This window comes from Anser cygnoides, chromosome 3 (assembly GCF_040182565.1).
Source record: "Anser cygnoides isolate HZ-2024a breed goose chromosome 3, Taihu_goose_T2T_genome, whole genome shotgun sequence".
Lineage (NCBI taxonomy): Eukaryota > Metazoa > Chordata > Aves > Anseriformes > Anatidae > Anser > Anser cygnoides.
Genome location: NC_089875.1, coordinates 37388307 through 37408512, shown reverse-complemented (window position 1 = coordinate 37408512; position 20206 = coordinate 37388307). Strand labels below are relative to the sequence as shown.

The following is a 20206-nucleotide window of genomic DNA, read 5'->3' as shown; positions in this document are numbered from 1 at the left end:
AGCTGTGTGAAACTAAGTGTTTTGCTGGGTCTGCTACCAATGTAGATTGGGTCCTTCAAAAAGCATATTTTGCCTTTTATGATTGTATTTTGGTGCTGGGCGGTCACAATCAAAATGTTTATTTGAAACATGGTGAATAAGAATTGCTAACTTATATTGTCTTCGTTCCTGGTGATAGGAATGCTGCCCCAGCTAGAGGAGAAAGAGGACTGGTACTTGCTGTTACTTCTGCCTACCAGAGGATTCAGCATTGTTACTCCCTTAACCTGTTCCAACTGTGTTTGCGTAGGATCGCTTCACTTGTAGGTAAATGCATCAAGCGTTAGAGAATGAGGGCTGCACACTTCTACTTAAGTTTCTTGTGACAAACTGCGTTGTCTTGATATAAAAGGAGCTAGAGTTTGTACTACAATGTACATAACTAATGTATGGTGTTTTTTTTTTCCAGCTTTACCTACTGAGTAATGGCTCTTGAGTTTTTTCTGTTCTGTTCCCTTCTGCCAGGTAATAACCACATGCACCTTTACGAGGACTGTGACAGGCCAGCGACAGCCTCTTAAGGGCTGGTGGATTGATTTTTTTTTTCTATTACTTTTTTTTACTTGACCGAGATGTGACAAATCCTGCTGATTTGCGTAACTTTAAGGTTACCTGAAATCCCTCTAATGATTTTTGTCTCCTGCTGCCACCATCCAACAGGGAAGATGATTTTTAACGTAAAGCCTGTCTGAATTCTGAACTGATTATCTATACTCTGCACGCCCAGATCCTGCATATGCACTTAGTGATACACACTGTTGAAACTGAAAGTGGAAGAGATACCAGTCCTGTTCTTGTCACTTGTCTTTCCTGGGTATTTTACCAAAAGTATGGGCTCCTTCCTACCTGCTTTTTCTTTTTTGGCTTAGTAGCAGTGAGGACCTGTCTTGTATCATGTCTTTACTGATAATAACTTCAGGTTCTTGTGCATTTGGGGGCTTAGATTTGTAGTCACAAGGGTACTGGGCTGATGTACATTTTACATTCAGCAGTTGTAAATGCAGTTTAAATTTTTGAAATGAATGATCATTTAAATTGCTAAGATGATGACCCTTCCCTCTTCTAAAAATTATAGCTCTGTGTCTCTTTAAGGAAACCCTTTCTAGGGCTCAAATGTAGTTGAGAGGGCCTTCTTCCTGTCCAAAAAAACCAAAAAGGTAAAAGAAAAATGCCACCTTTTTTTTTTTTTTTGAGAACCACCAAATATTACAGCAACGTGTATCTCATTTCTTTGAACTGAGTTAACAGCTCAGGAGTACCACATGCTCAGGCAGTTAGAAGTTTCTGACAAAATTGGCATGCTGGACAATTGGTTTAAATTACATGGTTCAATTATGGTTTCAACTAGCTATTGAGTTTAAAAATTTAGGCTTTCCCCAGTTACGACAACCCTCTGATCCCATGTTTCATAATGAGGCCTATTTTAGGTTAACATTCAAATACTTGAAGAACCAGAGTGGCAGCGCACATTGCACGTGCCTAATGAATTTTGCAAAGTTTGAAGTGCCATAAGAGTTCGTGTCTAAAAACAAAATTAGCCGCACAAACTTGATTAATATTTCTGTATATAGCCATGTTGCTATCTTTTTCTTCATCTACAGGAAATGGTGACTTACACTGCTCAGAGTATTCAAACTACGGAGATAGTAATTTAGAATGTTATTCTCACAGGCCGAAGTAGAGGAGAATACGATAGCAAAGAGTTCAAATAGTTTTGATGTAGTTACACAAATGTACAGTAATATTTATCTGAAAAGAAACACATCTGACCAATTTTTAGAATTTGTTTTCTACTTCAGAAGTTTTATGCACAATAGAAACATTTTTCACAAATGGTAAAATGGGAAAACAAATGCATTTTTGTTTCATCTTGAGCAACAAAAACAAATTCAGATTCATTTTCAGGCTGTCATGTAATATTACAATTATACAAAATAATACAAATTTGTATTGTATTGTTTTAATGTGATTTTTCCCTCTCTTAACAAAGTGTTACAAATTTCTCTTGCTGAAGACTGCAGAAGTTGGTTGCACTTTTTTTTTTTTAAGTAGCTACACATGTCTGGAGGCATTTCCTACTGGGATCTTAATATGCGACATAAAAACAGTGATAACAATGTGGGAAAATTCTGGGGTTTTGTTTATTCAGAGGTAAGACATGGAAAGATCAAATTCTTTCCAGGCTGAAACTAGTTCTTTTTTAATGCTATCTTTTATTTGTTTATATGGAACATTGAGCCAGGAACAACTGAATCAGTAATCAGTCTAGCAGAAGATATCACCATATTTTCCTTCGCTTTAGTGTTCTCTGATGTAATTAAATGGCAAAAGTGAAGGTGGGCAAACAGCATTTAAAATGGAGCACGATTTGTTGCCAGTGTCTCATTGCAGGTTTAGGTATTCTAGTACAAACACTTGCAGGATTTTGCTGAGATTGTCGATAGTGGTTTTGTCAAGGTTTTCTTCAGTGTCCTCCATGGTATGCCATACTTGAGGAAAAGGAGATGGAATCAGATGGAGGACTGGAACCCCTGTGAGGAAAATAGTGATATTTGGAGAAAAAATACTGCACGAGTTCTGTTAATCAAATTGATACATCACCAGTTAATGATATTCAGGTAACTACTCAATACACTTACCTTAGAGAGGAATGTGTGTCATGGTGGTTTCCTTTTACAGTCTCTTTTTTTGAACCCTGTGACTGACTGCAGCCTATCTGTTTGATTGTGTGCTTCCTAAAATCGATACTACCCTCCTTTCCCTCAAGTACTTCTCCTTTTTTAAGGCACGTGTACCTAATAGTTTTACTGTTGTGACACCTGCCCTGTTGTTTGATACATCTTTTTTAAGATTCCATGCATTGTAGTTGCTAATACTGTGTTTAGTAGCTAGAGAAGGGCAAAGGATCCATTGCAGCTCCACAAACCCAAACTGATTAGCATGTTCTCATGCCAGTGTTAGGTTTGAACACTTTGTTGAAGCAGTTTTTAGTCTTTTCCCTAAGTGGTAAAAACAGTATTACTGTGTTTTTCTTCTAGAAAGTAGAAGCACTATTATCCTCAGATAAAAGAACTTACACTTTAAAGGATCTGTAATACTGTATATACATATAAAAAGTCACTGATACATTGACACGTGATGCAATTTTTCTGTAAAAGGAATTAAATCAGTCTTCTGTTTCCTGATCCTTCTTTGGGGGCAGTGGTGGAGCATTGTTTGTCTCCAGCCTCTTTCCTGTTTTATTGCTTTTCCTCTCTAGTTTTTCAGCCAAATACCACAGAGGAATATTTTATTCACTAGGCATTGTTTATGTTATTAGAAAAGGTTTTGAGGTGTAGTCCCTTATCAGCTTCCCTCGTGTAGTTTTTTTGATATCCCTGTACATGCATGTGTGAGCTGTGTAGATTTCACTGGACCCAGGCCCTGCCTTGCTGTGAAAAATGAAAGGTTGATGGAGCTGAAGAGACAATGAGCAGGACAGTAAGTGAGGTGTGACTGATCTTGTGCCTGCTTCCAGAGCTGCATGCACATTTTGCATTACTCAGTAGTTAGAGAGCATAAGCAACGTTAAAATTAAGGACTGGATAGGAAGGGACCTCCCTCCTTTCCTAGGTAGATACACTCTGCACTGACCTCATGCCACACTCCTTTTTGCTTAACCCTTCTCTAGCAATATGACTCCTGTAGTCCTTGCTGCGTGTTGAGAAATTTCAACTAGAAGAATGTACTAGTTATATCCAGTATCCTTCCTTGGCCCACGTTAGTTTTGAAGTTGCTGTACTGAGTGCTTGAATAGGGGAGATCAAATCCATGTCCTGCGCTTGGCGAAGTGCTTCAGTCATTGACCTGTAGCGGGGCAGCACCAGTATAACTGCTTTCCCTTTCTTTGCATCCCAAGAGAAAAGAATGAACGTAGAGTCAGAGGGCAGTAGTGTAGGTGTCTGCCAGGAGAGATGCTCAGGTAGGAAATTCCACTTTCAGGTACGTGCCTAATGCTAGGAGGGATTTCAGACATACTGTGGCCTTTGCTCTTCCTGCTGACTGCTATATGCGCTTTTCCCACCCCTCAAGCTTTCATGTTTTCAATTCTTTTTCAGGATTTCAAGTTGTGAAATCTGTTTGCTATAGGGAATGAGGATGTCTGATCTGAATATATGAGTTTTTGCAGAAGTCAGTGCCTTCAGATTTAAACAGGTAATTGTGATCATTAATGTAAATTTGACAAAAGGTCTTTAGAGATTTTTGTAGTCTTTGAAGTAGTGAAGTGTCTCACTATTTCTAGAAACAGTAAGTAGCCATAACTGGCCAGTAACTGGCATAATGTAGCGTGCAGTGATATCCCCTTGGGTCAGAGTTACCCATTTTTGTAGGATGCTGCACTGGTGGCAGAAATTGCCGTTATTTGTGTGCCCTTGGAGCTGTGCTCGTGGAAAATGATGAAGGGCATGTTTTATCTCTGCTTTTGCTCTGCTATGTTTTTCGAAGCTGTGACTCTTGACCCTCATAGTGTTGGATTTGGAAGCTTCAACCTGGGGCACGTAAGCTTGAAAAACAGGTTCAAGTGCACTTGCTTATTTAATAAATGGAGCATTTGTTACTGAAGTTATATTTTCAAAGTGGTGTTAGAGCTGCCAGTACCTCTTAATAAAAATGGAACGTGGTCATCTTCAACCAAGCCTCGATGTAAATTATTCTGGAAGTACTGCCTCTCAACAAGGTGATTCTTCAACAGATTCATGCCATGTAGCTTTTCCTCTGAAATTCACAATGAAAGTGGCTGTTAATGTTTCTGGACAATGTGAGGCATAATAGCACATGGGGATTATTTTTCCTCTCACATGGAAGCTTTTTCCATCAAAGAAGAAAAAAGAGTTGGGGACTGTCTGTTGCATTTGTTTAGTATTTAGAAGACCTCAAGACTGGTGGTGTTATCATCACTTTACAGAAGTGAGAACTGAAACAGAAGTGAAACAGTTTCCAGGAGTCACAAAGCAGCAATAAGAAGTAGAATCTGTTTCATGGCTTCCAAGGGTCTGTGAGTCTTACTCAGATATTTATTAATTAAACCTGCATGAAGATTTCAGTATTTAAGATGCACCAAATTTAACATTTACGTTATTAAATATTATAACTGTAAACCAAAAATATATTTTAAAAATCTAATTTACATGGCTTCATTCCTTATGAAAATACAGGCTAAGTTTTCAGATTTGTCAAGAGCCCATGCCCCTCTCCTTACCAATTGCTTGAAGCCTCTGAAACCATCGGATAGTGTTTGGAAAATAATTGGGAAAGACTGGGTTTGGTGCACCAATTAAATCCAGTAGTACAAGTAGGTCCTACAGAGGAAAGAAACTTTAATACAGAATTCTTTACATCGCTCCACCACCAGCAGCATTAATGAAACCTCGTGGTTCCTGTACTGGTCATGACTAGGTCTTTGGCTCTTGCCCAAGATCTGGCTTTTCTACCATGGTGCCTGAGAAGAACTCGTTAGCAGAAGCTGACTCAAAACTAATGCATCCTGCTGTCTTTCCAAGGAGGAAAAAGGGAAAAAAAGGAAGAGCGTTTCTCTGTTCCTCATTCTGAAACAGGCTGTGCTGCTTTCTTTGCAGTTTGTGTGTTTCATCCCTTTAAAAGAAAAGCTATGGTGGGGGGGAGAAAAAAAGAGGAAATTGCTTCTTCCCTGGAGAACAACAAAGTGTGTCAAGGGAAAGACATTTTATGAGTCACGAGATACAGTGACAGAAGAAAAGTGTCTCAGCAATGAGTTGGGAAACCAGAAGGCAGCAGGGAGAGGGGAGGAGACAAAATGTAGGAATCAACAGGCAACACAGAGAGCTTATTGTAGCTTAGCGCTGAGCGGTCTGAAACCAAGGATGAACTCGGGGGGATTTTTCAAAGACTCTTAAGTTCTGTGCTCTTTCCTAATCACTTTGAATGATCTCTGTTGAAGGAGATGGGTATCCTAGCTTATATTCTGATAAATCTGTGCATTTTGATTTTTCTAAAGCTGCTCCTTATACTTGCATGGAAAAGGTCTAAGTGGATCCACCTGAAAAAGTCTTGCCATTTCTGTATTTTATCGTCTCCTAAATTTCCCACAAGTTTACTTCTATTAATTTTGGTGAGGTTCATGGTTTCTTAGGAGTTAGGCCAGTTATTTCCAAATTAAATATTAAAGAATTGGAACTTACTATTACGCATTATGTAGGTGTAGGGCACTTACCATGCCCTGGAGCTGATTTGTGGTTGTTGAACCAGGCGGATGTGGAGTAGATACCATCTTCTGAGCCAAGTGTTGAGACCCATAGAGGGAATCCGAAGGGGACCACTGGACAAAAGCTTCTTCACCATCAAAAAAAATAAGCTGAAGTGAAAGGTCTGGTCTTGATGTTGAGCTGGTCTGTTGGAAGAAGTTAAAAGTAACATAACTGATTCTGGCTAGAGCATTAAGTAAAGGACAAATGCTGTAGTCATAAAAGCTGCATCGGTGCAGGTATATTCTCAGGGCACCCTATGCAAAGCCTCCTATGGCTGTTAATCGCAAACACATTATAGTGTGGTAGTGATCAATCATTATTATTTATCCAGCACAGTGACATGTCTCCAGCCTGGTGTGATATTTGGTTCTGGTTAAAAGTTTAATTTCTGACTTCAGTGGACATGAGCTGTGTATGATGAGACAGGTTTGCAAAACCAGGTAGCCAAAACCCCATTTCAGATAACGGGGGAGACATGTCAGCAACAACAGCTGCTGTGAGTGCTAATAATACATGACTGTGCCACAAAGGAATATTATTTCTGCTGCAGTTATGCATCAGTGGAGGTGAATTACGTAAAGTTCGTTTCACTGAAGGACAAAGAGCAGTTAGTCGTGAAAAGAATGATCATTTCTTTTCCTTCAGGGGGACTTGCAACCATCTAGGTAACTTTACCCTAAAACCAAAGCACAGACAGTGGAGTGGATACACCCTTCCTCTTCAGCAACCAAAAATAGCATAGTAATGGAAACTGTTGAGAATATATATGATTATTTAGGGTGTGAAATTTCTTCTCGATGTAGGAGCCTTTTTTCTCTCTATTTACTAACTGAAGCCTTGTTTGCTCTGGCAGAGTTTCTTACTAATCAACAGCATGGCTAAACCCAGTTCAGTTCCAGTACATGAACAGTTTCAGGAACTGTAGTCTTGGCAGTTGCCATGAATATTTTAATCCCTCTATGAATTAATTTTACTTCAAGTGAAGCTGCATGATGTGGTTAAAAAGGTGGGGTTGCTGGCAACGGTCATGTCCTGTATGGGCTACACCTCCCAGCTCGCTGGAGCTGATCCAATACAAACAATAGAGGAAAACCTCTGTAAAGTGTCACTCACGTAGGCAAGATGATTATTGATTATGCTTACAGTAATGTATGGATTTTTCTAATGGCAGTGCCTCCTTGCTGCCCTTTGTCCTTTGCACTGGACGGAGCACCTTTGATACCAGTTGTTTTGCGTTACATTTTGGAGCAAACTGCATTAATGCCATTTGAATTTTAGAAAGCAGTAGTTTTAATTATTATTACTGCTCAGCACGTTGCCAGGTCTGGATAATGTAAAGAGTTTTTTTTTGCCCTTTAATTTTAAATTTACTCTATGTAATTGGAGAAACATCAGGGTAAAGATCATGGTTTCAAGTCCAAGTATAAATAGATTTGGCTGAAAACATAACAAGGTCTGTTAAGCTGCTATGAGCAGAGCGAAAAGGTCATAGCTAATGTATTAAGCAGATGGATCCCAAAGTGTATTTTGTTACAGGAGTGTACAAACGATAGCCTGTGTGAAGTAATTAGGTTGCCTTTTTGTCAAGTGCTGTCATCTTACGTGATTAAACAATCATGAAACGATGTATTAGTTGCCAAAAAATCCAGTCCTTAAATCAGTGTACAGGTTGTTCCATAAATAACAAGCAGGCAAATTTATGCTAAATGAAGCTTCTTCTAAATGGAAGCTTGCGTGCGTGTTACAGGAGTGCTTCATTCTGTGACTAAAAACCTTGGCATATTCTTAATCTTTCAATTCTAATGTCAGAAGGTACCAAATCAGTTTCTGGAAACAAATGAAGACAGGTAACCGTAGTACTTGAGCTGAGTATTCCAATGCTTCGTAAAGCATTTGAGAAAATTTTTCCTGTGAAAGCTCTGTTGGTGTTTGGGAATTATTCGTCTGTAAATAGTAAGTACGGAACCACTAGATGGCACTCATGAGTGTGTGAAATAGCTTGTAGAGCTCGTAGGATCAACACATTCTTGTGCCCAGCAATGGCAGAGCTTTGAAGGACATTTTCCTACGGTAGGAGACTGATAACATGATATTGTCACTTGCATTGTTAAATGCAAGATTCCAAAAGAAATAAAGCATTGGTACTGGATTTGACAAGAACTTCTCAGTAGGAGTCTGTTGCTTTTCATGTACAAAGTAGGATTGTATCTAAGTCTATGAAACTCGCATTATTCACTTATAAATTGTTTTTATATAGTATATATTAGATAACTTTCAGATAGTCACACTTTCCATATCAAGTTTTAGTGTGCCAATTTACTCTACAGTAGTAGTAGCTACAGCTCTCTGGTTCCTCGTGAAGCCGATGGGAGTTTTACTATAGGCACGGTGGTCAGAGAATCAGACGCAGACTGAAGGAGAGAACATGGAAAAACCTTCAGGTCTATTGCTATTGCAAAAACAAATGAAAACGAAACAGTCAAACTACCTTGATTGCCTGAAGCTTGTTATCCAGGGCCCGTGCCAGCTCCAATATCATAGCACAAGGCACGGCTGAATCAGTTGCTCCTACAAACACCCTCCCGTGCCATTGCGGTGCAAAGAATTTTGAGTCGTAGTGGCAAGCGAGTACCAGATGGCGTTTTGCAGAGGGGTTGAGAGTACTGATAATATTTGAAAAGGTTTGATATCCATACGGCGTGTATCTCTGAAATGTATCTTCTTCAATTTCCCAACCAGCCTGTAACCTTTGAAGGCGATGCTTGATGTGCTGCAATTAGGAAAAAAAAAGTATACCAGATGAGTATCACTTGCTTAAAAAAGATGTTGCAGACAAATTATCAGTAGCTAATTAATCGTAGTGGCACTTAAGTTTATTTCTGGAAGCTCTGATAGGTGAATGTTATAGAAAAAAAAATTAATGTCACCATGTGAAATAAGCACCATCTTTGCTACCTTAGCCTACCCTCTGACTGGCTCGCTTGCTTTTCATCTCTCTATTTCGTCTCTTGTATTTCGAGTCTGAGAGTTTTGAATGATTGCTCATCCATGTGACATGTTGAGATCTCCATCTCTGAAGACTCCAAGCCAGTCTCTTCCAGGTATAACCAGGATAGATTTAATGTTTGTCTACTCAGATCTAAACTCACTTCTGTCCTTAAGTGTCAAACATGGCTGCAGAGAACTTGTGGCTATTTTGACAATTACTATGTATAGATACGTAGCAGTATAAATAAAACGATGGTTTAATTTTTTTTAACTTCTATGAGAAATCTGCCATTCAAGTGCCCTAAGTTGTTTACAAGGCTATGAAAGGCAGTCTGGGTTCTTGTAAACTAAGGAATGAATGATGCATTTCATATGTTTAAAAATGAAATCCGTGACAAAAATGAAGACAGTAAATCTGTATGAGAGATTGCTCCTTTTAGGTAACTTCCTACCTTAAGAGAATACCTCTAACTACGCCAGCTATACTTAGTACAGACTTCTGGCTAACTCTTACTAGAGGGCCATCTCTGTTGAGCAACTTATTTTTATGGGTCCCCAGAGTGCTTCTTCAAGGCAGATTCCTCTCTCTCTAAATAAACATTCACAAAAGCCTCTAAGGGGAAAAAAGAAAATAGACTTTGAAGACTTGTCCTGTTCTTAGTGAAGTCAGTGGGAACGCTGCCATAAATTTTGTGCTGGAACAAACTTCCATTTTGTTTGTGGTCACCTTCCAAAAGCTTTTATGGCATTGTATGGTCTATCCACTATCTGTAGGCAGAGCAAAGGACTTCTGTTATGGATTAAGAGGAATATGTAAGCCTGGGTGAAGTTCCCAGTGTGCTCAATCTGTGACTGGAACTAGCCCTCTCCGTTAAAGGAATCTGATACTTTTTTGTCTTCATAAAGAGATGTCACCCATTGCATATTCTGTTGTGTTTTTTCCTTGGTGGAGGTCTAATTTAGTATATGCTGTTACCTTGTAAGAAGATGATCGTTTTTTTGAACATGATTTTTGGTTTTCTAGCCTAGGCTGTGCTGTTTTTTTTGTTTTGTTCTGTTTTTCTTACTTTTTCCCCTTTCATTTGGCTGCCTTCCAGGGTATCACTAAGGAAACCACAGAACTAAATCTATAGACACACAAAGCATTAAAAAGCTGCTTTTTTCCAGTCTACCAGTTGCAGAGTGGCAAATGAACTTACTGTAGTTAGGGCTGTCTTGGAGCTGTTGAGTCACTGCTTCAAGGATAAATGAAGGCTAGGGAGATGTTGCAAGCACTTCCAAGTAAACTCAGCTGTGCCAGTGTCTTAGTCTCCTGACTGACTGATGTAATTCAGAGTGGGCAGGGTACACAGGAGGGCTTGGTGGTGTTTAATCCTTGTGGCTCAAACACAATGTGCTGGAGATCTTACCAGCTTGGGGCCAGGTGCAGTGTATCTGTGTTAGCCCAATATTAACACGCAGCCATTCTTGGGCCAATGGGGCTAGTGCTCTGGATTGTCATGTTGACCATTGAGGCTGCCTGCCAGTGTGGGCTTCTCTGATCCCTTTTAGTCCTTTTTGGTTTTTTACATCCATCCAAGGCAACATTACAGGGGAGTGTAACAGCACAGCACTGCTCCAGAAGAAGAGAGGTGTGTGGGGAAGTCATTTAATTCATCCCCATGCAGGGTGTTCGAACCAGTGGCCAAAATCCTGCTCACGTAAGGGAAAGGAAACGCATTGTGCTGTATTTTGGTTACCAAACCTTGGGGCAAGCTTTTAAATTTAAAATAACATATTTAACATACAGTTAAAACCAGATTTTCTTTCACTTTGTGATGCAGGCCTAGGAAGTAATGATAGCTGAATTGCGAGCTGTATCTTGTAGGCACTGCGCAGTCTAGCCTAGAACAATGATAAGGTGCATCCTGAGTCCCTTACGTGGTCACTGAAGGCACTATCTGAAAATAAGAATAGGTGTTCGTAGAGGTTTTCAGAACCTGTTGTCTTACCTGCCGTACGGCATAGTTTCCTGGTGATCCTGAGTATCTTTCTATCAGGATGGGGCGCAAATCATTTTCCCACATTTCAGAAACATCGGTGTTTTCTGCAACTTTTTGAATAGCGTCAGAATGTAAAATTCTTGGCTGGTGAGAATACTGTGGAAGGGAGAAGGAGGAAAGATTGCTATAACTGTTACGAGACTTTTTAAATCATTTTTCTTCTAAATTACATCAAATAATACTTTAGTGTATAGGGCTTTTTCATTTTCTGACAATAAAGTTATTTAAGAAAAAGCTTTTCTGACAAGAAAAAAAAGGACTTTTTTTTAAGTTCTGTGGCTTTTCTATCTTTGGTTTCCATGTAAAATATACTAGTATTAAAAACATAGGAGAAATGTTTACCTACTAGCCATACAAATTCAACCCCTAGCTGGGTTCTCTTTTCTGGTATCTTAATGCTGTGTATTCTACAGTCATGCCCTCAACCATGTTACCTTCAAATAAGGTTTCCTTTGTGACAGACGTGACGAGCTTTATTTTAGTAGCAATAATATTTAGCTTTATGGCCTGTCTACATTATGGGGGGCATTACTGCTAAGAAATGCATAAGCTACTTTAGTCCCAGAAAGAGTGAAGCTGTGTCTTTGTGGCCTCTGCCCACAGTGGTGGTACTGGTGTGACTACACAGCACAGTGCAGCTCCTTCAGAGCTAGCCTGGGCATGCATCAGCTTTGTTTGCCTCATGGTAACCCCTGAAGTGGCAGCTTGTCCCCTGTGACAACAGGCAGTAGTGCTACCTCCTCAATGCTGTATTCTTTTCTGTTGCTTAAGGGTGGACCTTTAGAGCTATCTGAGGTAACCCTAGAATACTTGAGACATCCTCGTGGGGCTGGCAGGTGCAGCAAGGATGTGGGAGAGCCTTGTGATGTCCTAGAGTGGTAGCTGAATGCCAGGTGGGAGACCCACGGACATCCCAAACGCCCTTTTGGTTGCCTGATTTGAACCTACCCAGTCTCTAGCATTTGTCTTCTCAGGAGATTCCTGAGCCACTCTTGTTCTTAGTGGTTCATATTTTAGGCTCTATCATAGGATACTCCTATCGTATCCATTCCTCATTTCCATCCTAGGGACTTCCTTCTAGTCCTCTCACCCAGCGGAAGGTCCTAGTCTGTTTGTTCGTTCTTTGTTCAGAACTGCCGTACGTGGTTATCAGACTTGCTGTCCTTCAGTGCACCCCGTCTACCTCATCCTTTTTGAAAAGAGGAAAGGGAGAGAAATGGGAGTGTGAGAGCACCATAGCTTATAGTGCAGGATAACAGTATTTTCTACTTCGTTCCTTTCCTGTCTTACAAATGCTTAACAGTTGAGTTGCTTTGGGGCTGCTGTTGCATTGAGTTGATATTTTCATAGATGCCAGCACTGAATATCTTAACAAAAGATGATATAAAAAAGAAAATTCCCTCTCCTTTCCCACTTACTCATGTGCATCATTTCACAGTGGTCTGGAATGACTGCTGAAACTCATTTGTTACCTGGTCAGCAAGTGTACTGACCTTGAAATCTTCTGCAGCTCTGTATAATAATCTTTTATCTTAATTACCCTGACAGATAAATAGTCTTTAAAAAATGTTTTTTTGGGGTCTCACTATTGGTAATTTTTCTACTTCATTTGTCTATGCTGGGCAAAGCAGGCACCAACACAGATATTTTCTAGACTTCACTGTAAACATTTAATACAACCCTTCTCTCTTTTCCTGGCTGTTATCTATGTGAGGCACTTTCCACCTCAGTTCACTGGTGTCCACCTCAGTTCACTGGTGAAATCAAGTGGGGGGGACGCACAAGGATACTGAGTCCTACAATGCCAATTTCAATATAGTATTCAAGTTAAAAACTGAATTTTAAGGCTATAAGGACACTACATTTTAGGATTTGCAGTTAACATTTTTAACGTTAACAGATTTAGAAATGGGTTAAAAAGATAACATTTCATCAGATATACTTCTACAAGTTTTCCAATTGCAGAAGATGCATAAAATGTTTCCATTTTTGAAAGACTAACAGTTTGATATAGCAGAATTTACACCAATGTAGAAAAGGCACAGATGAGAAAGTGACAGAACTGTTCTGTTTAGGAGAGAGAAAATCTACAACTACAGACTTCAGAAGTGTGGAAGGACAAATTAATTATGGATGTTCTGAAAATTTGAATAAGTGAAGGGCTTGATGAGAATGCTGAATCATGTCTAGCCTGTAGCGCAGTAGAGCATGCCTGCTGGTTGTGGCCATGGAATCACTTTGAAAAGAAACATTATTATTTAAGTACAAATGTATGAAAACACTTCAGAAGAGAAGGAACAATTTGCATTCCTTGTAATGGAAATATGCTCAAATTTGGGAATCAAAAGGAATTGCAAAGGTGGTCACAAAATAAAAGCATAACAGAATGAGATCCATAAGTGGCTCATTCCTTAGGGTTGCTTGATCCATATTTCCTCCATGGCCATGGCAGTGAGGCAGAGCAATGTGTTTATGGCATGGTTACTATTAAACCTTTTGTACTAAGCAGAATAAAACTGCAAGATTTCTACTACTTCTAGCAGCCCATGCTTTTCTTGCTGATTTTGATATGTTTCTGCTCAATGGCAATGGAAGTTTGTTTCTCAGAGCTTGTAAGTTTAGACCCAGTTCCTCCTCCCCAGTGAGCTACAGCAGCAGGAGGGAATGGTCGGTATGCTCTTAAGACTTTCAGCTTCTGGCTCATACTTGCCTTTAGGGAGAAGGAGAAGAAGTTGTCAAGGGACAAGAATTTGATGAGAAAGAGGAAGTGGTTCTTGGTTAGTGTCTGCAAGGGCAGAGGAGTTCAGCTGCTATGGTTCTGCGGTTAGATGGCATTACATCATTAGCAAGCAGACTGCCTGGTTGGAAAGGAATGACGTAAAGAGTGCATTTATGTGGGTTAAGGGGGCTGAAGAAAGAAGCAGCAGGGCTATGTATATATATTCTTGTCTATATTATAAGCATATAGATTCTATATATGAGGCAGATGTTATATATAGAGATAACATGACTAGAACAGAATGACAAAGTTTCTCTTGATTTCTTTTCTTTTTCTTCAAAAAAAAACACCCACCAACCCTTCATTGAATGGCATCATGGAGAAAACGGATCGACCACTAAGCGGAGGTGAGTGGAAATGCATGAAGGAAGTTTCCTTTCACCCGTTTGTCCTGGCCTCCGATTTAGGGGTGAGGGTAACACTGCGTTGGGGTGGTAGAGCTGTGCCAGTTGTGGGTGACCGCTGGGTTCAGCTCTTCTACAGCCACCTGAGGATGGGCCCTAAAGGAGGGTTTTCCATTTTGGAATTGGCCAACGTTTCAATTACATGAAATCCGCCATTCTACGCTCTGCTGTGTCCCTCGTGATTTGGTTCATTAAGATCTATGCCAGCGTTTCATAATCGGGCACTAAGAGTTGTCACATGGAGAACGAAGTAGAGGTTTTACCGCTGTTGATTGTTCCTTTAGCGTTATATTGAGACTGGTTTTCTCACTGTTTCAGGCACCGCTGTAGATGCATGAGAGCCCGCCGTGGCCCCACGCGATGCTACCCTCCTGTCTCCTCGCAAACCAGTTAGCGGGAGCCATCAGCACGCTCCCTGCTCCTTTCTCCTCCCCAACAGGGCATGGCTGGAGGACGGGCCCCCCGCTTCCCGGCGGCCGAGCCGCCCTGACCGTGTGGGGCCGGCTCCCCCGGTGCTGCCCCTCAGCCTCCCGCCCAGCCGCCCCCTGCCCCCGGCGGCGGCCATGAGCGGGGGCGGCCGGACGCCATCTCCCCTCACACCTGCGCCCGCCCTGCCCGCCCCGGCGGCGGGACCCCTGCGGGGGGTCCGTGGCCGAGGGGAGGGGAGGCGGAGGTTAAACCCACCTTGAGCAGCGTCCAGCCCGCGCCGCTCTCCCGCCCCTGCGCCGGGGGAAGCCAGGAGGCGGCGGCGGCCGCCAGGCAGAGCGCCCCGGCCAGCCCCGCCATCCCGCTCCTGCCGTCCGGGCCGGAGGAGAAGGGGCAGTGCTGCGGCAGGCGGGGAGGGGACGGAGGAAAGGGGAGGAGGAGGAGGAGGAAGGAGGGTGCCCACGGCGGGAGGAGCCGTCCCCGGGGGTGCCCGGCTGGGTTGGTGGGGAGGGGGCTGCTGCGAACGGGGCTCTGGGGAGCGCTGGGCCGGGGGCTCTGTGGGGCGGCGTTAGGAGCCCCGCGCCGTCCTGCGGTGGCGGTGGGCCGCTGGGGACAGGTCTGCCGCTGCGAGGTGTTACCGGCTGTACCTGCTTGTAGCTGTCCTCATGGTGCTTTCTGGGCCTACAGTGACAGCTCCTGCTACCAGAATTTGCGCCGAGTGATGTCTAGCAAGAGGCCGGTTAAAATGGTTGAAGCCAACTGAAAGGCTTCTGAGCATGTAAGCCCTGTAGGTCGGACAGTATCACCAGCCTCACTCTGTGCTCTCATGCAAAACGTCTGACGTTTTCATCACAGATATTCCAGTTAAAATCCACAACTTTCACACTTTTATTAATGTTCATACTTAATGCTCAAACGAATTGAATGAAAAGAAAGTCGAAATGAAGGAGGGAGCAGGACTACTCATCCTGCTGCTCTTCAGCATCATACTGAGGAGCCCCATCCTGAAAACTACAGCTTTGCAAGCATCCGAAGTGCCTGTGAGGCTGCTTTTAGTGAACTAGAGCCGTTTGTTGATTTGCAGCTCCCTGACCCCAATTCCACAGGTTTCCTAGAAAAGCCGGTGGATCCACGGCCCAGCATACCGATGGACTCGCTGGTGATGATAGTTCTGCTGCTGATTCAATGTCCTTGTAAGCTGATACTAAGAATTTGGCTGTAACCAAATTTATATCAGTGGCATTCAATTTTCACACAAGTCCAAATGCAATGAGTAGGAGGAATGTGCGATCACTGAGATGACCACAAAAGACCAGTGTGGGCTACAAACATCAACAGACCCTTAAGCAAAAGCCCCATCACATCAGCAGAGACCAGTCATGGTAAGTTGCTCTCCATCCACCTACCAAGACAACAGTGACCCTAACAGGACTGTATAACAGAACAACAGCCTGTTCCCTTCAGTCCTAGCTCTTGTGGTTGACTACACAACCCTGATGCTGGACAAAATTTCTGGCTGATGTGCCGGAGTTCTCATACAATTTAGCAGGAAAAAAAAATACAATGTGTGCAGCAGAAATTTGCCAAGAATATAAGCTTGATTCAGGACTAACTAATACTGTCTTCCCCCAGGGGACCATGGTCCCACTGAGGGCTACAATTCCTTCGCAGAGTACAAGTACGGCAAGTGTAAAGTCGGCGTAAGAGGGCATTGATCACACCTCCGTAGGAAACTCAGATAAAACGGTAAGTACTGGACCAGATATGTAAAGGTATTGAAAAGGATGTTTTTAAGCTTTTTTTCCCGTTCCCCCAACCCATTAGTTCAAACAGTGTCATGCTTGCTGTTGGCTCTTTGGTAGGAACAGGTTGTTTGCTTTTGTTAAAGTATTAGTGGAATTGGTCAAGGTCATTAACCCGGGAATTTAAGCACAAAAGCTGAGAAGAAATGGGGACAGTGCTCCCTGATTCCACTTCCCAGTGAACTGAAATCTGGCCGTTAGCCTTTCTAAAAGTAAACCAACTCAGTTCTTTGTCAAGCACAGGTTGGCTCATGTGAGTGAGTTCTGGTGCCTGCCCAGGGAAACAGGAACATTAGAAACCTGGCAGGGGAATCAGTAAAGTTGAATCTGAATGCAGCGTGTGATGGAGACCTTTTGGGGGATTTTTAGACAAAAACTGCTTCTGGCTTCACAAAAGACAATATACAGAAAATTAGAAATGGAAGCTGATGCCTTGACTTTCAGTTTTGAATTTATTTTTTTAATCTCGCTATAAATATGCAAATATATCTGGATTAAAATCAGTCTGGACCTAATATGAATGTGTTGTACATGTTTTATTTCCACTGTAGATGAATGCTTTGTATCGAGATTGAAATGTCAAAGCTGATTAACATCTGTAATTGCCACAGAGAGCATAACAACACTGAAACACAGTTTTCTTCCCTTAATTGAACTTGCCATACTAAGATTCACTTCAGCAAAGCAGTTATGTCTGTTCTTAAATCGGTCCCTACCCAGCCAAACAACACAACATGTTTAATTTCAGGATAGATTTTGGTCCGTATTACTTTCAAAATTTGGAAGGGAGACCTCCCTCCCTTCCCATTCATAACTTCCCCCAGGAGTTCTCTGTCTAATGATATGCAGAAGAACAAGGAGGCAAAAAATAGTAATAAATTGAAGTGAAGCATAAATCAGAGCAGTACACAGCTGAAAAGGGAAATATGTAACTATTTAAAAAATAATACACCAAGTTAAAAAATGGAACCAAAGGTGATGAACATTTTGTTTTCCAGTGATTTATAAAGGAAAAATGCATTGTTTAGTCCTATTCCGTGCTACCAAATTGAAGAGACGTCAGCAAATTGCTCAGCGGTTAGCTGTTCTATGTATCTAGTCAGTTTACTAGCTTGTAAAGCAAGTAGATGTAACAAGGTATCATTTAGAGGAAAAACAAGTAGGTTATTTGAAGAAAGCCATATGTTATCTGTGAAAATGCAACCTGTGTGTTGCTTCTCCCCTGCGGCCCAGCAGATGCAGCAGTGAGAGAAGTGCACAGGGAACAGCACCGCCAAGGGCTGCGGGCTCCACACACTCCCATCTCCGCGAGCCGGTGGAGCTCCTGCACCTTCTGCCTCTTCAGAGACATTTTGGATGCTTGGCTCTTGCAGCTAATGGGCCCAGGACAGGGAGAGGAGTGAGCGTGCTTTGTTGTGTGTTCAGTCCCGCTAACAGGAGGTGGTTTTATGCCCGAGCTGTGGCTGGTTTCCCCACAGTGGCACGGCAGCGGGTAGGTTATGCAGGCTGGGATTTCCAGAGTCTGCAGCCTGGCTGCTGCGTGTTCAGAAACAAGTGGGTGGCTCCTAGAAGCCGGAGCAGAAAGGCAGCAGGGCCGGTGGATGGCTGATGGAAGCACGCAAGCCTGGAGGTGCACCCCGTGCTCGTGTGCATCCCGTGGACCTGAACCACCACTTTTCATCCAAGTCAGCCCACCCGCTGCTGATTTCTGTGGGTTTTGGAACAGGGCCTCTTTGAGGCTGTGAAAGCCCCGGGTTTGGTGCTTCAGACTTAAGAGAGCCTGTTTCCGTGGGTGTATTTGCAGGCAATGTTTTAGTAAACTGAGTGTGCGGGTGAGCCCTAAACACTTATTTAGGGAAATTACTTTATGTTTGTCTCATTATTGGTAGAGGAGGATGATACGATTTGAGTGAGGCTACCCACCTGGTAGGCCTAAGGATTCGTGAGACCATTCTTTAAACTTGCGGTGGGTACGTGAGCTCCCAAAGGTCAATTATATATAATTAATAATATAAATATATATTTTTCAGTGGATTTATGCCAGGGTAAATTTGATTCCGTGTGTTTTTAAGCCTGTACTAAACTTTCCACTGCTTTTTTGGAGGTAGATTTTAGGACAAAGTTCAGCTAAGGGCTCAAACCGAGACGATGAGGTAATTACACAGAGACATCCACATTGCAGGATTTTATCCAAACCAAACCTGAACTCCTAATTCTTGTTCAGTTCTCCTACAACGGGGGTGAGGAAAGGAGACCATGAACTGAAAAAAAAAAAAAAAAAGGATGGAGAAAAAAAAAGCCTTTTAACTGTTTGTTCAAATAGATATTAGTTCCTCTTTCTGCAAGCATTTCTTGCAGAACGTGCAGATTGTGAATGGGCACATTCGCTAAGCAAGAGCAGTGTCAAAAGCAGTGAAAAATAATCATGGCAGTATACGCTTATGGTATTTCTCAGACAAATGCACTAGTCAACTCTCCTAGGACATTGCCTTCTTTGTAACCCAGTCAGATGATATGCAAACGTTCCAAACACCAGGCTGGTGAATAGAAACGAATATATTAAGTTTCCATTTACAGACCCAGAACATCCAAATGCTATAGGCAGTGATTTCAAACTGGGAAAAACTGGATGGGCTTTTAGAGTTATAAAACAGTCGTTCCACATGCCCCTTTTCTATGTGACAGGTAGTGGTCTGTCTAGAATGAAAAGCAGGGTTTTTAACAGCAAATAACAGTAGAAGCTCTGCGTATTTCCTGCTATCGTGTGGCTGTAAGAGGTAGCAATTTGTGAAGTGCAGCTGGCTTCAGTAGGGAAAGCTCTGAGCAGTGAAAACAAGCTCACCATCTGAGAGAGGGATGGGGGCTCTGAAACGGATGCAGAACACTGATGAAACCCACAGGAAATCACTAATTATGAGAGTCACAACAATTATAAAACAGGGTGCTTACGCCGTCCATTGGCAGTCGGGGCTAATGCTGTCGTAAGGCTGTGCTATGCGGTCGCAGACTCAGTTGGGCATATACACAGATGTCTGTGCTTCTCTATAGTTAGATGCTGAAATGCAGAGCTGCTTTTGGGTGTGTGTTTTTACTCAGAGCCCTGCACGAACAGAACATTTTGGGATGCTTCAGGAGCATCCATTAGTATAAAGTACCAGCGTGTCAGTGCTTATAGCTGTTTGCTTTGTTTTGGCTGATGTTTTTCTGTGTTCTAGAATAAATTGATTTTAACTAATCCGTCTTCTATTCTAATTTATGAAAAAGCAGCTCTGCTGGCTTAGAGCAGCAAATTAAATGGCACCAACCCTATTGGATGATATAAAGCTGAGCTCCTCTACAAAGAAGTATAATCGTTGCCCAGTGTCTGTGGTAATACCTAATATCCATCTGGTATTGCCTGCAGTTGGCTATTTTTAGGGCTCTTACTTCGATTGTGAGAAGCCTGCTGCACTTTAAAAGCTCT

At 42.1% G+C, this 20206-nt stretch overlaps 1 protein-coding gene across 2 annotated transcripts; it reads right to left on the bottom strand.

Annotated features, from left to right (window-relative positions):
- Nucleotides 1-1812: 1812 nt before the first annotated feature.
- On the bottom strand, nt 1813-15353 carry QPCT (glutaminyl-peptide cyclotransferase). Of its 2 annotated transcripts, none has more exons than XM_048052099.2 (7): nt 15200-15353; nt 11282-11428; nt 8791-9072; nt 6269-6445; nt 5279-5378; nt 4678-4794; nt 1813-2570 (listed from the first exon to the last, which is right to left on the bottom strand). In XM_048052099.2, exons 1-7 carry the CDS (start codon nt 15299-15301, stop codon nt 2422-2424), a joined length of 1074 nt encoding a protein of 357 aa, XP_047908056.1. In that variant the 5' UTR covers nt 15302-15353; the 3' UTR covers nt 1813-2421. The 2 variants fall into 2 exon arrangements, with proteins under 2 accessions (XP_047908056.1, XP_013057780.1); XM_013202326.3 differs by lacking the exon at nt 15200-15353 and adding an exon at nt 12281-12403.
- Between the last annotated feature and the right edge of the window lie 4853 nt (nt 15354-20206).

Coding starts and splice junctions, on each gene's coding strand:
- QPCT (XM_048052099.2), bottom strand. CDS start 15,301: ATGGCGGGGCTGGCCGGGGCGCTCTGCCTGGCGGCCGCCGCCGCCTCC. Junction 6,446..8,790: donor ACAAGCTTCAGGCAATCAAG/GTAGTTTGACTG, acceptor TTCTTCCAACAG/ACCAGCTCAACATCAAGACC. Junction 4,795..5,278: donor TCAGAGGCTTCAAGCAATTG/GTAAGGAGAGGG, acceptor TGTGAATTTCAG/AGGAAAAGCTACATGGCATG.